This window comes from Asparagus officinalis, chromosome 1 (assembly GCF_001876935.1).
Source record: "Asparagus officinalis chromosome 1, Aspof.V1, whole genome shotgun sequence".
NCBI lineage: Eukaryota > Viridiplantae > Streptophyta > Magnoliopsida > Asparagales > Asparagaceae > Asparagus > Asparagus officinalis.
Window position 1 is genome coordinate 20,608,643 of NC_033794.1, and position 16,596 is coordinate 20,625,238.

General features: G+C 40.0%; 1 protein-coding gene across 1 annotated transcript; it reads left to right on the forward strand.

Moving 5' to 3' along the window:
• On the forward strand, positions 14,446-15,703 carry LOC109831633 (protein FAR1-RELATED SEQUENCE 5-like). The gene is made up of 5 exons (XM_020398996.1): positions 14,446-14,697; positions 14,857-14,938; positions 15,008-15,060; positions 15,136-15,628; positions 15,687-15,703. The coding sequence occupies exons 1-5, from the start codon at positions 14,446-14,448 to the stop codon at positions 15,701-15,703; spliced, it is 897 nt and encodes a 298-aa protein (XP_020254585.1).

Sequence of the window (16,596 nt, forward strand, 5' to 3'; positions counted from 1 at the left end):
CAACCTCGCATATTTATTGAACTTGCCTGTAGAGCTGAATCTTGCCCAATTATTAAGCTCGCCCGTAGAGATCAACCTCGCCTGTCTATTAAGCTCGCCCTCAGAGCTCAGTCGCCTCTCCTTGCCGAGCTCGCCCATAGAGGTAAACCTCCCCTCCTTGTTAAGCTCGCCCGTAGAGCTCAACCTTGCCTCCTTATTGAGCTCGCCTGTAGAGCTTAACCTCACCTATTTGTTGAGCTCGCCAGCATGAGTTCAACCTCACCTGAATGCTTCACTCGTCCGCACGAGCCAAGCATGCTTGTAGGGAGTTCGCCCACACGAACTCTGCTTGCCAACGAATGCCAGCTCACACGTTAGAGGGGCCCGCCAACTAGCCGATCCCGTCTATTTGCCAAGCTCGCCTGAGCATTCAGACAGCTCTTGAGCTCGTCCGTAGCTTTGCCAGCCTCACCTGAGCAATGCAAGTGAGCTGCTTGCTTATGGGAGTGGGCCTACCCACTTCCCACGTCCTGGGTAATGATGAGGCATGTCTCTCACCTCCCCTATAATGGTCACATCCTACGGCTAGGGGAGGGCATGGTGCTCCTCACCCGCTAGTGGTCCTCCCCTATAATGGTCACATCCTACGGCTAGGGGAGGGCATGGTGCTCCTCACCCGCTAGTGGTCAAATCCCACAAATCAAGGAATGGCCCATGCCATTCCTTGCCTATTTAAAGCCTCCTTCAGCCAACGTAAAAAGAGGTTAGTAGTTGATTGCTTGGGTTTGGCATTTTTATTCTCAAGGCTCTTCAATTAGAGGCTTGTTTTTGGCTCACTTGCTTAGCAAGAACATTCCTAGCTCCTTGCTTGAATTGTTGAAGCAGACTCAATATGAATTCTTAGATTTGAGACTCATTAGCTCTTTAGAAACTCTTGTATTATAGATCTCTCCAAGCTCGTAGATTTGGTACTGTTCAAGCTCGGGTATCTTCGAACTTGATCACTCTGGAGTCTCTACTGCACACTAATGCTCCAACCGCAACTTTGATCAGATTGTCCAAGGAAAGAAAACTCGGCGCGAGCATCAAGGGAGGCATCCTACCGCTGCCAATGAACCCACGTTAAACAAGAAGGGTCATTCCCTTCTCCTCTGTTATTAAATATTGATTGTAGTTTGTAATAAGCTATTCTTATAAACACAAACGATCCCCTCAAACGGGAAGTCAATTTTTACACCTAACACCTTTCAAGCATCTTCAAGAGTTCTTCAGTGTTTCCTCGAGTTCAAACTTGGATTTGATCTTGAGAAGAGTATCTATCTTACTTCGCTAAGATATTTACTTCAGTTTTTGTTTCCACATTGAAACATCAACATTCAACCTTCTTCGTTTCCGGCTTGGAACGTTGATTCGATGGTCCACGGATTATGCATGCTCATCATAGGCAAAGATCCCACGCAAGCAGTGGCTACTACGTAGGAGTTTTTGTGTGTGTTTCTAGGGAACGCAAATTTTGTTTCATTGTAAAGAGAGGGAATTTACACATGTAAAGCTCATTCACTTGTTTCTGTTAAAACATTTTAATAGAAGCTACAATGAAAATTGTTCCCGACGCAAACAGGGATCCGAACCCTTTAAGAAGCTTTTCCCTTGCATCCACCTCCCGGTGCCACCTGGCCTCGATGATGTTCAGCTCAGCCTCCAAGGCAGAGATCCTCTTCTCTGCTTCCTCCCTAGCCGACTTCTCCTTAGCTAGGTCTGCCTTCCACTCAGGCGGAGAGTTGTACATGTGGGAGAGCCGGTTGAACAGCTCTGCCTCTACCAAGGCCCCCCAAACCAAGTAGGCCTTGAGAGCCAAGTGCAAACCAACACTCGACATCTCCCTCAAGAATCCCTCATCCTTCGAAAGGGTAAACTGTTGGACGGCTCAGATTGGGGCAATCGAAGACCCCAAGATTGAGGTCTCTATGTCGAGAGGCGTCGCCATGACAAACCTCTTGCCCTCTAAGAGTTCCCTCCTGGGCGAACAGGGGCCCAGCGACACTACCAACAATATGGCCTTTGCCTTCTCCCAGAATTAAGGGTCGAGCTCCGAAGTCCAGTGACAAAAAGGCCATATGTCCTATTCCTCCTTGCCGGCTTCGCCCGCTGTAGATTCTGGAGGGGGTGCTGCTTGCTCTTCAGCACCCCTAGAAGTCCTGACAGACTCCTTACCTAACCTACGGGATGGTTCAAGCATAGGGCTCAGCACAGCTGCTTTCTTAGCAGGAGCCCTAATTTTAGCAACCACGACTACTAGGGCTGCCCCCTCTGGCCTAAGGGGGAAGAATCATCGATAACGACGATCTCATTCGACCGAACAGCTGGGACGATTGGCTATTGCTACTCGGTCGAGTCAACCCGGACTTGCCCAGTCGTCCTACTGGGCCCTTGGTCCTTCTTGGCCTTCACCCTCTACCCTGCCAGCTAGGCAACGATCTCAGCCACTCTCGACCTCAGGCCGCCAACTTCCTCAGTGTTAAGATTTCCCCTCAACCTCTTTTGGGGCCTTAAGGCAGAGCCCGACTCCTCCCACCTCGAATTCTTCTTAGGATTTTTTTGAGGGGGAGGGCCAGTAGACTCGCCCTCACCTTATTAGCCTTAGTGGGAGGGACCATGGAGACGCTGACCGCCCAAAGAGATGTCGTCTCGAAGAGGTTCCCTCTCTCCCGAGACCCAGCATAGGAGTGGATCTTCTCCAGTTGCCGCCTCTCCTCAATTGTAAGGATGCACGGCTTTAGCACGTCCATGTTGATCTTAGGCCAGTTGAGGGAGGAGAGGATGATGTTGGTATCAAAGACCCACACGAACCGCTCCTTCCAGTCTATGTTGGACTCTGGAGCATCCGAAATAAGTTTACAACCCCCAATATAGTGGAGGAAGTAGTGGGGGTCCCTCCTTGTTGACTTGACACCGACCAAGTTTCCCAGGAGCCACATGCTAGCGGGACGCCGACCTGGTGGCAGATTACGATGAAGCCCACCAAAGCCCCAATTGCATTTGGGGTGAACTGAGAGGGGAGAAACCCCCAGAGCAATGCACACATCCCTAATGAAGGGTTAGAGCGATAGCCGGAGCCCATACTCGAGATGGGCAAGGTACAAAGTGAAAGTACCTTAGAAGGGGGTGAATAGAGTAATTGCTAATCTAATCCGATATTGATGCCAAATTAAAACTTATTAACAATATCCTAGGAATATGATATACACAAGTGATATATGCAAGGATGTATAATTAAACAATGGGCGATATAAACTATGAGACAATGGCAATATAGAAATATGAAAAATAATGAGTACAAGAATAACACGCCAAGGCAATCGCAAACAACAAATATGATCACGGAGTTTGGTTTAACACTCAACCTACGTCTCTGCTCCTCACCTCGAGTAGATACTCCACTATCACAAATAATCTACACAGTCAGTTTCTAAAGTTTACTAAAAACTTTTACAACTCACACGTTGATAATCACACAATACACTTCTTTAAGTGTTGGCCAACCCGCGTCACCTTTCTCAAGTGCTTGGAACTACTACCACCCCCTAAGCTTTTACAACCAAGCCACTCCTCTTGGAAATGACCCCGTTCTTCTTCCAACCACCCACCTAAGTGTCCTTGTGTATTACAACATAATTCGATAATAAGCTCAAGTACATGATTTATTTTCTAACAAGATGAGAACGAAATTGTAAGGTCACTCAATGATACAACCCCACAACACAAGTATACGATATGTGAAATACTAAAGCTCAAGTGGTTGTGTGTGTAAACAGTGAATATAATGAAAAGTAAACTCAAATTAATCTAGCAAATATATTTAAGAATCGAAATAAAAATAAGCTAGATAATTAGTTTAAAAAAACTTCTCTAAACAAAGAGGGATGAAGAATTGAGGTTGAGCTCCTCAAAAATGAAATTGAAATCCTCCTCTTTGTGAAACTTTCTTCACATAAACAAACACTTGATTTTTCTTGAAAAAAAAATCTTAAATTAACTGATAAAACACTTTTGTAAACTTTCTTATGTGAAACAAATGACTTATGAGGCATATATATAGTCTCTATAATAAAACAATCCAAAAACTAACTGTTACTATGCAATATGATCGTTATCGGTCGACTGATAAACTACATCAATCGACTGATTCAACTGTAAAAAGAAAGGTTGCAAAACAACTTCTGCTCGGTCGACTTGTAGACTCAATCGGTCGACCGACAATATTCACGGTTGACTAAAAAATACAGTTCACAGTCGACTGAAAAAATGCATGGCAGATTCTAAAAATTTACAGAGCTAATTTTCTAAATTCAATTTAAAATAACAAATCAATTCCAAAAATAGTAAAATTTGGGAAACCATTTTTACACATGAAGATAAACATGTTAGAGAAAGAATTTATGAAATATCACTTCGTATTTGTGAAAACTTATTATTTTAAAAATAGATATTCCAGATTCTAAAAACTGCTAAAAACTTATTTTTATAAATTCAATTTAAAATAACAAAACAACTCAAAAATTAATAAAACTTGGGAAAATGTTTATATATATATGAATATGAACATGTTAGAGAAAAAAAATTTAGATTGCATTTCCCATTTGTGAAAACACAAGTATATTGCAAGCCGTTAAAAAATACGAAAACGTTAAAACTTGACTTTGATGAAATTATTTTAAGTACATTTTGAAATCCTTACAAATAGATTTGTAGACTTAAGGAAGGATATAAAATATTGTTGTGAAGTCTATAATCTAAAAATAGTGATAAATCAAAAATACTGTGTGTGTGTGTGTGTGTGTGTGTGTGTGTATGTGTGTGTGATTTGAGCTTTTTAAGTATAACACATAAAGTAGACACCTAGACTAACAAACACTATACCCAAGCTTGATTTGCATGAAGCTCAACCTAGGATGATCCTCAGCTTGGTAGTAGAGATGAAGCACGATCTCGTATTTGTCTTGAATTGCAACTGCTTCATTCCGATTTCCTCCAACCTCCAAGATATCGTCGTTAAGTGCAAGTCTAATCGACCTCCAACTGAGAATATTTATGTAGAATTCTTAACAAGAAAATACAAATACTTGACAAATGATGTTAGGAATTGTTTGTTAATCATCAAAACTAGATTAGACAATAGGCTCATAAATGAGACCTAACACAACGACGCCTTATTTTGGCCGTGACGGTACACCGGCTCATCCCCACTTAGCGCTGCAAGTGTAAAATCCTTGGGGAGATCATAGATCCTATAGTACTCCTCGAGCTCTCCAATGTAGACTTTTGAGCTGATTGGCCGGAGAAGAGCAATCTTCTCCTCATTGCGGCCAGTGGTGGAAGTTTGAGAAGCCATTGGAATTTTGATTGCAAGGAGATTTGGGAAGCTAACAAAGATGAGCACTGAAGATTGAGAGCGGAAGTTTGTGAAGGAAACCCTTCTTCGCTTCCAGTGGGTTATTTATAGTACCCTAGAGGGACACATAGAATAATCTGGACGAATGGCTCATTTTGAAATAAATGGATAAGATACACCTTGAAATCTCAAACGATTCGCACGAAGCTCGAAGTGTTGTCCCTTTTACTCTACGCCACTTTGCTCAAAAATCAAAGCGACGCCATGACTCTTGACATCTGACAACATCATCATGTCATTTCAAATAGTGATGTTTTACCTGCCCAATAAAGGCTTTTGGAAACTCGTTAAAGACGTCTATTTAGTGAACAGTTGACCAGACCTAGTCAACTCTCAATTGCCGACAACATACTTCCAAGAAGAAGAACTCTCGAGCACTCTCCTAAGAAGTTCAGACGCTAATCATCAAAAGTCGTTGACTCGATTGGATTTAAACTTAGACAAAAAATAAACACAATAGAAACAACTGCTCGAGTTCAAGATGTGTCTTCTCAACAAAGGATGAGTCCCCTCGTATCAGCAGTTAAGTTCAAGTCTATGATAGAGCTAAGTCATCTAGAAGTCACAAATTGAGATTGCACAGTAGAAAAGTAATGATGGCTCAAAAAATCTCTTTATTCATTTATAAAGAATATTTATAGAGTACAAGGTACATGTATACATATATACAATACAAGGCGAGAGACAGGATAGTCCTAGGAGGCTAAGAGTGGTTCATTCCTGCAACTAGAGTCGCAGGCAGGGAGCTGGTGGGAGCAGCAAACGGAGGAGTTGAGTAGTCTCCTCCTTCGTTTGACTCCCCCTCTTCCTCGCCAACATTGAGTCCCTCTCCATGTGCTTCCACCTCCACCAACTCATCCAGACATTTGGCTACAGTGAGAGGATAGTGGAAGTGATTGGACGGGTTCCTCATCTCGACTAGGAGCTACGCTGATAGGTAGTCGTACCCGACCTTGCAGGTGATCACCACTTTAGTTTTTTTTAGTTAAGCTCTAGCGATACCCCTCAATGATCTCTGGTGGTAAGGCTCGGACTCAAGTGGGCATTTCGACTTTGGGCCATTGCCAGCGACTCCTATATGCAGGTGACCTCCTCCTGAAGCTTGATGAGCTATGCATGCTCCTCGTCCATCTGATGCCTCGCATGCATCACCGCCTTCTTCTCAATCTAGATCTGCACCATAGCACGGTCGCTCTCCCGAAGAGCCTCATCCAGCCTCCTGACCTTCTTGTTGCTCTCGTCCAATTGTCGCCTTAGCCTATCAACCTCAAAAGCTCTTGGGGCTAGCATCCTCATAGCTTGTTCTGAGTCGCCCCTCTGCTAGCTCTCAGGGAAGCAACCTCCCCTAGAAGCTTAAGGTATTTTGTCTGGATATGCTCTATCTGACCGTATATCTCTTGCTCCACCAAAGCGCCTCGAACCAAGTAGCTACGAAGGCTTAGGTGGAGACTGGCATCGGGAACCCCTTGCAGAAACTCCTCACCCCGAGAAAGCCAGAACTGCTCAACCACCTTCGACTGAGTCAGACGAGAGCCCATGACTATCTCCCTGACATTAAGATGATGAACAGGCTGGTAGTGGTGTTCTAGGTCAGTCTCTTGTCTATATCAAGGGCCAACCCTTGAAGTCCTGATGAGGTACTCCCTCATCCTATCCTACTCTTCTTCTTTGATCTTGGTGACGCGATGAAGAAAGAATATTATAGCCCTGAGGAGACGCCGGCTCCCGTCCTCTATCGACTCTTTCCCCTGATCAACCGACTGCACTACTATGGGAGCAGAGCTCTAGCCTTGGCTCCCTCTTCTTGAGGAGCCTCGACTGGCTCTTCTGGGGTCGACTCGTCCAGATGGATGACGTCAGTCTCAGCCATCTTAGCCGTTGCCTGAGATTCTTGTTCCTCATCACTCTGGAGCCTCCTCCTATGTCTATGGACGAGGGTGGCAGAAGGCTCCACCTCATTCGTCTCGGCCTCCATTTGGTGAGAGTCACAATGGAGACACTTCACAAGCCTAGCAGACGACCCTTCCTTGGGGTCGGCCAAAGGAGTGTTCAGCATCATCGCCTCTTCTGCTGTCCCTATTTCCTTGGCAGAAGGAGGCACGACAGACACGTTGGCAACCCACACGACTGAGTTATCCAGCAGATGATCGACTCAACGATAGCCAACGTACGCCTTGATCTGATCAAGCGCATCCCTCTCAGCATCAAGCAATTAACCCTCCATAAGCATCTCCCTCCTTATTTCAGACCAGTTCGAACAGCCCAACTCCAGGTCGTCCCCATGACCCAGACAAACTTCTCCTTCCAGTCCTTGTGCGAGTCAGGAAGGCCGGTGATGAGCCTAAACTTCCCTACCATTTGAAAGGAAGTAGGGTTCAGTCTAGTTCACCTTCACAGTTACCAATTGGCCCACGACCCATAAGGATGGCTTTATTGCCAACCAATGGCAGATCACGATGAATCCCACCAATGTGGCAATGGTGGTCAGCTTCATTTGGGTCAGCGATACCCCTAGCACCGTGAACACTTGCTGGAGGAAGGGGTGCAGAGGTAGCTGAATCCACAACTATCAGAATCTAAACCGTCGGATCTAATTATTGCCAACAACCAAGATTAATTCTCAGAATCTGAAGCGACACTTCAAGGATCGAGGCGTAGCCCACTTTCCTCGAACAACCAGCAATCAGCCATGAAAAGCGGAGTTGTGACAGTCAAAAAGAATGTGCAGTGACATTAGCCACGTAAATCTGACGTGACTTTTTAGTTCCCTTATTTAATACACACCCACGTCCGTCCAAAGCTTCTCACTTCACTCGTACCCGGCTCAAGCTGACTCCAAGCGAAATGGGCCAACTGTTATGGTGTTTTTAGTCGCCAAAGTACGGTCATTTGCCAACTACAAACAGGTGTCCCCCTTCATGCACCACTCAGGCCAAATTGATGGTCAAACAGCCAAGGATCCCGACGTAGCCGACCCATCGAGTCGACATCTTCTTATATCGACACGAATAGCGATATTTGTCATCCTCTTGTTAAAAACGACTCACAACGAGCCTACTCGACCAGTTATTCGACGCCTCACGAGGTCGACTCGAAAGGCGTTACTTCTCAGCGAAGTTATAGGAAGACTTCAGCCTCGAGGCTCTCCCACTGACAGTACATCGGCGCGCATTTAATGCTTGGCAAACACATCCTACCTCTAGCCCCGATAGTCTTCATGACTCATCGGACCACGTCAGCACCGTCATGTTTCCGATCATTTTCCATTTAATGTTGAAGTGATCTTTCCGCCACTCGCCGATCGACACGAGTAAAGTATGTGCTGACGCAGCCGCTAGTCCATATTTCTTCACCGCCATCGTGTACTCAGACGAAGTGACTATTCTACCCTTCCAGCACCACTATAAATACATGTACTATTCTCAACGAGAGGGGATTCAGGTTTCTAAATCTAAACTTTGACTCTTGAAAATCTGTTAATTATACTGCATTACGCACAAGAACTCTCACAGCTCTTCATTTCCTCACTCAAATTTACCAGCTGACTTGATCGTCAGAGGTACAACGGGGGAACCAAGCCTCGTACTCTCATGAGTTTCTACTTTGTGCAAGCTGAAAGCTACTCTACTCAAAAACCAGATATTCGGAGAAGTGAGCGACCCCTCATCAATCTCATCCCGAAATATTTGACTGTTTGGTTAACCATCATCAACGGTAATAATCTTAAAAATCCATAAAGGAATGCATATTTAAATTGCCAAAAAAAAGCTAATTTGCTAGAAGCAAACATGCTAAATTCAGTTAACGTATAAGAACATAGTTTGATCAAAATAACCAATGGAAATTAAAAAAAGAGACTAATGTAAAATTAAATCGTTTCATTTAATTATGAACAGAACTTGGAAAAAAACACATTATCATTTTTTATATGTGGTTATTTAGAGTCCTAACCGATCTTGAAATCAGTTTCTCTACATATATTTGTTTCCCCAAATAACTTTTTTTATGTATTTGAAATTCTAGTTAATTATAATTTTGGGTGTGGAACGTCTATCTGAAAAACTGCGACTGAGGGAGAGAAATTCACGGAACGTGACTACTAAATTTGCTGCTGGTGTGCTCCGATGTTTCTTTTTTTTTAAGCACCAAAGCTGTCACATGGTAGGCGAGAACTCGATCGCCGATGAATCGTTCCTCGCTGATCTCCTTCAGCCAGGCTCGCTGGTGGAGAGATGGGATACTCGTCCTCATCGTCCTCGGTGATGACGTCATGCATTCCTCGTTGTGGCCGCGGCCGCAAACAAACTCTTGGAGGGCTTAAAATCACTCTAGACTACCGTCACATTTAACCCAACTTGACTTTATAAATTCATTCAATCATATACTTTTTTTAAAAGCACGAGTTTGGGAAAATCTTTTAGTAGACAAAAATACCCTTGAAATTTAAATACTAATTCATTAAGTAACACGAGTTCGGGAAAATTTTTAGTAGACAAAAATACCCTTGAAATTTAAATACTAATCCATTAAGAGTAAGTTGATAAATTGACGAATTCTTATTGGATATACATAGTATGAAGATAAGGATATAGTTTAAATTGAAATGTAAACCTGAATGAAAGAGCAGCTTAGGTAAATTAAATAATTTATTAAATACTAAATTTACCCTTCTCGTTCTTATATGTGATCAATGATCAAATTACAAACAATTATTCACGTGCTACATGATTAATAATGTCAAACTGAGAACAATTATTCACATGATATATGATTAATAATTACACACAGCGTAGCGATCTCTCACTGACTAAAATTCAAATAGTTCACGGTATGCTTAGGTTAATTAGACGATTTATTAAATGCCAAATTAACCCCCTCACTCTTATATGTGATCAATGGTCAAACTGTAAACAATTATTCACATGCTACATAATTTAATAATGTCAATCTGCAAACAATTATTCACAAGTTATATGATTAATAATTACACACAAAGTGACGATCTCTCACTGACTAAAATTAAAGTAGTTCAAAGTACTGCATAGTTAGTTTCAAATTTTAATTATACTATTATTATTTAAATAGAACTCTATTTATCATTGTTATTCTCTCACATGCAATATCATATATCAATATATATAAGCTAAGAAATTACAATAATTTGTATAGCACTTTTATCTCCTTTTACAAGCATGTGCCTTTGTTATTAGATTAGATTAGATTATTTTAAAGTAACTAATTATATTATATATTTGATCTTTTTTTAGATCAAGAAATTACAATAATTTTCACAATACTTTTATCTCCTTCAACAAGTATGTGTCTTTGTTATTTTCTTCTTATTAGAATAGATTAGATTGTTTAAGAATTATGAATTATAAAATTGCAACAACTTTCACAGTACTTTCATATATTTTCTTCTTATTAAATTAGATTAGATTATTTTAAAGTAATTAATTATATTGTATGTTTGATTTCTTTTTAGATCACAAAGTTTAATTATTATATTATTATTTAAATAGATATTTTTTGTATAAAAGTTAAACAGAATATCACATGTATCTTTGATCTCAATGCCAATTATAATACTTATATATGAGTTTTTGTTAAAATAAATTTCATGTATGAGGTTAACTTATGATCCTACTTTAATCAGATTAGATAATTTAATATTTCTTATTTACACCCAAACTCTTTCACAAAACTAAGAGATTTTTAAAATTAATCATGTGGATTGCTTGCATTAAAAAATTATGTTAGAAAGCACATACAGCTTGTTTTATAATTTAAGGTTGTCAACACGTTTTGTCTCTTATACATATCAATTATGAGTAATAATATAATTTAATTTATAATTTAAGGTTGTCAACACGTTTTGTCTCTTATACATATCAATTATGAGTAATAATATAATTTAATTGATCCAAGTACATCCTAATATATTTCTGGACTCTTATATTGTCTTTTTCTCTTTATCATGTACAAACCTAGCGATTCTTATTCAATTCCTTCTTTTTTTTTCTTTTTTGTCTCTTGACATTGTCTTTTGTTCTTCATTATGAACAAACCCAATTCATGGATTAGGGTTATGATTTTTGAGGGGGGGGGGGGGAGGGGGCAGAAGACAAATAGGGGGGGGGGAAGCAGAAGACAAATAGGTTAATTTTGGTGTTGGACTTTATTCTTTGAAGAGATTAGTTTTAATAAATTCAACTCTAACTTGTTATCACAATATTGATGTAGATGATAAAGGCGCTACTCTAGAATCCCCCAATAATAAGATAAAGGTGGAGAAAGATTGATCTCGGCTCAAATAAAATATGAACTAAAAAGAATAAATGATAATATTTTTTGAACATTTTATACTATAACTTAATTTTTGAGTAAAATTAGGAACTTTTAGAAGGAATTTTTATGCAAATTTGTAGTATTTTTATATGCATATGTGATTGCTTTTATCACATAAAATTATATTATAGTTACCATTAATCTTTAGTTTTTGCTTTTTTTATTTTAAGTCTATCAAATAATGTAGGCTGAGATCTCATATATATATCATATTTCTTTTTTTATGTTTGCTTTTGAGATTGTTTATTATAAAATATGAGTTTATAATGTTGAAAAGTACATGTAATTCTATTTTCAATATAATAAGAAATGTTATTTTTTATTGCTAGAACTATAGTTCATAAGGATATTGTTATTCATCATTGACTCCATACTATAACTTGGTATTAGTAGAGTTTAGAATATGACATGTAGTATCAATTTAACTTATTTTCTTTTACTATTCTGCTTAAAGATATTATTATGTCAGCTGATATCTTGTTCTGCGAAAATCAATTATGATATCCCAGTTAAGTATATTGATCCCAATTTAGCACAAAAATCCATTACATCAAATTTTTTATAATATTTAAATAAAATTATAGTAAATCTAATAATTAAAATGAATCTGACTTATTTATAGTAATAAAATAAAAAATAAATTATTTTAATATTTAACAACGTGCATTGCACGTGCATAAAAACTAGTAATTAGAAAAATTACGGGCTCTGTGATCTAATTCCTTCCTCATCCTTTGTATACTTTTCCTTCTTCCGTCTATTTGATCTAAACCGTGTATGCGTGGGGAGTTAGCAACCTTTGCCGACAACTATGCAGTTGTGTCAAAACTCAAAAGCAGTTGATTATGGGGCAAGTGCGATTATATTAACTTAATTGGTAGCTTGATTTGGATTAATCCAACTATCCAAGATTCTAAAACTTCTTGGTAATAAAAAAAGATTTAATGATTTTTAATGTCCTATCACTATCAAGCAATTGGATTCGAATATTTGAACATGCACCTACAAGATTTATAATTGAGAAACCGATATTGGCCAACGGTGTAGGCGCATATTTGCACTTCTGAGACACATGCAGGCACACACAAAAAGAAATAATAATAATAATAAAAGATATGCTTAAGCTATTATCTTTTCTTTAAGATTACTACTAACAAAGGGGAAGAACTAATGTGTTAATTAGGAACTTAGGAGTTGCGTCTTACTCCTCTATCTCCAAAAAATTCAGCTATATGTCTAATAAATGTTTTAGTTATATTTGGAGTTCTTTTCAGTTTGTCTGGAGATTTTCATCGTGGTTTGGATAAGTTGGATAGTAACATTAGCTTCACCGGTATGGACTATTCATGTTACCTTTTGCACGCATGACAATTACAGAGTGGTTCAGATTCTATAAATTTGAACAATTGTCATTCTTGTCTAGCTACATTGTTATTTCCTCTTTACATATGCACTGCCAACTCAGCATGTCCTGGTCTTTTGAGCCTTCGGCTTTGTAGCGGGTTGTGGTTCTCTCTAGGACAGGCCGACCACATTGATTTTCTAGGATCCGGATTCTCTCCTCGTGAGAGTTTCCTAATATTTCCTCATAAGCCAATCATGGCCTTTCATTTTACATCGCCGGCCAAGATCTCTCCTAATCCATTAATAGCTACCAACCCATTCTCTCCCAATCTCTCACTCTCAAAAACTCGTTTCTCTCTCATTCCCAAACAGTCACGCGCTCTCTCCCTCAAATCTCATCGCCTTTCTTAGCCGGTCACAGCCAGCGACGGCCTCCTCCGTCACGGCGCCGGCCAGCGCTCTCTCTTCGTTGTCCTCCGCGTCCGTCCTCCGTAGCCCGCCGTCTGTCTCCTCCATCGAAAGTTACGATTCTGGTGGTGGGTGGGCGAGAGATTTTGGTTTCTAGCAGATCTCCATCTCGACGGCCATCCCTACATTTTTTGGGTAATTCGTTACTTTTAAATTTAAGATTGAGTTTCATAGTTTTTAATCCCAGATTGAGATTCAATGAAGAAGGTTTCTTTATGTTTGTTGTATGTATGTCAAAACTAGACAACTTGGATTATATATGTGTTTTAATGAATGGGAGGAACTTATGCTGAGACAACTTGGATTTGAATACTTGATTAGTGTAGAGAAATATGTGTAGTGATTCTGATATATGATTGACTATTGCAGTCATTATGGAAGAGCCTGTGGAAGAAAACAATAGTAGTTTGGAGCGATCAAAAGAAGACTTGAAACCTAAATTTTTTATGGAGTTTGATTATGAGATTGCTGCATTTGACTTTTATAACGAATATGCACGTAGTGAAGACTTTAGCATTAGAAGAGATGCTTATGCTGCAGATAAACAAGGTGTACTCACTTCAAGAACATTTGTTTGTTGTAAGGAAGGTTTGCGGAAGGCGGATAAGAGAGACGATTTGACGAGAAATCCAAGAGAGACAATGACTAATTATGGAGCAATTATGGGGATTAAGTTGGTCAGACGTACTGACAAGAATTCTGTTTATCGTTTCTCTGAAGAGCATAAACATCCTCTTATCAGCCAAGAATCTGTCCATTTTATGTCATCTCATTGAAAAATCACATCATCAAATGAAGCCTTTTTAGACTTGATAGCAAATTCAGGTCTTTCGCCGAAGTCTGCATTTGAATTAATGGGTCAGCAAGCATGTGGTAGAGAGTCACTGGGATTTACAAAGGTAGACCAAAAGAATTACCTTCGAACTGTCCGACAGAAAAAGATAAAATTTGGAGAAGCTGGTTATCTGATAGAATATTTTTCAAAGAAAATGTTGGAAAATCTTTCGTTCTTCTATGAGATGCAGTTGGACACTGAGGAACAGATTACCAATGTTTTTTGGGTTGATGCTAAAATGATAATGGATTATGGTATATTTGGTGATGTGGTAAGTTTTAATACAACTTACAAACTTAATGAAGCAAATCGACCATTTGCGGTGTTTGTTGGATTAAATCATCATAGAGAGACTATTATTTTTGGAGTTTCCTTAATGTACGACAAGACCGCAGCATCCTTTATATGGTTGTTTGAAATCTTTTTAAAGGTAATGTGTGGGAATCCTCCACAAACCTTTTTCACTGATCAAGATGCAGCGATAGCCAATGATGTATTACATGTGATGTCAGGTTCTTACCATCGACTTTGTATATGGCATTCTTTTTTTAATGTATATGACTTTTTTTTGTATATGTCAGGTACTTGCCATCGACTTTGTATATGGCATTTGATGCAAAATGCTGTCAAGAAAGTTGGTTTCTTATTCTGAAACCACGATGAGGAAGGCCTAGGCAATGTGTTCAACAAATTTCTTTATCAAATTGAGGAAGAGGATGAGTTCTTGAGTGCTTGGCAGTCCACGCTGGATGAGTACAATGCACATGATGATACTTGGGTAGCTGCAACATTTGAAATAAGAAAAAAATGGGTGCATGCATATGTGAAGTGGACATGGTCAACAGGAATGCAAACTACACAATTGAGTGAAAGCTTTAATGCTAGTTTGAAGGGGTATTTGAAATCAGACGTACAATTGCCTGAGTTTTTTACTCACTTTATAAGAATGATATTTGATAAGCGGTATAAGGAATTGGAAGCTGAGTATGATTTGTTGTTCCGGATTGTTCACTACAAAATGGATGTAAGTATCTTGATACATGCACGAGAAGTTTATACTAAAGCCAGATTTAAGGTATTTCAAGCTCAGTTTGAAGAATCTTTAAAGTCTTCCATAACGAAGTGTGTGTCCAATGGTGAAAAGTATATCTTCACTGTTGTTATGGATGAGTTCTTTAAGGAGAGGCTAGTAAAAAGAGAAGGTCAGTTTACAATATCTTGCAGCTGTAGGATGTTTAAAACTATAGGTGTTTTGTGTAGGCATTGTGTCAAAGTGATGACAGAAGGCAGAGAAACTACACTGATAAAAAAGATACCTGAGCAATATGTCTTAGAGAGGTGGACAAAAAAATGCAAGAGTTGATAATATTGTGCAATACATGCATGGGCACGAGATTGTAGAGAGCCCAAGGCTGAAAAAAACTTCTTGATATAGAAGTTTATGTTCTAAGTTTGTTCGACTTGTGTAGACTGTCTAAAAATCATAATAGATAGCTGATCCCCATCAAAACACCGATGATGGAAGTTACACTCTGACGACTTCTAGAAGGTTACAATTTGAAGACTTTCACGTAGATCGCTAAAGGTTACAATCTGACGACCTTCACGATAACTGATGGAAGCTCTAATCAAACAGCCTTCATAATCAACATCGGGAGTTAAAATCTGACGACTCTCACATATCAAAGAGCTAAAGCAAAGATTATAAAATGACGATCTTTGCAACGCTTTGACAGAAAGAGACTACAAATCGACGGTCTCTTCAAATCAAGCTGCGGAAGTCCTCCCCGCACACCAGCATCAAGACGCACCGCGTTCATAGCCACGAACGCAGCTCAAATCAACGCAGCTCCAACCGCTGCTCAACGTAGCTCCAACCGCTGCTCAACGCAGCTCCAAGCGCTGCCCAACGCAGCTCTATACCGCTGCCCAACGCATCTCTATACCGCTGCCCAACGCAGCTCTATATCGCTGCTTAACGCAGCTCCAACCGCTGCCCAACGCAGCTCCAAATGCTGTCAGACGCAGCTCCAACCGCTGCTCAACGCAGCTCCAAGCGTTGCCCAATGCAGCTCTATACCGCTGCCCAACGCATCTCCATACCGCTGCCCAACGCAGCTCTATACCGCTGCTCAACGTAGCTCCAACCGCTACCCAACGCAGCTCTAAG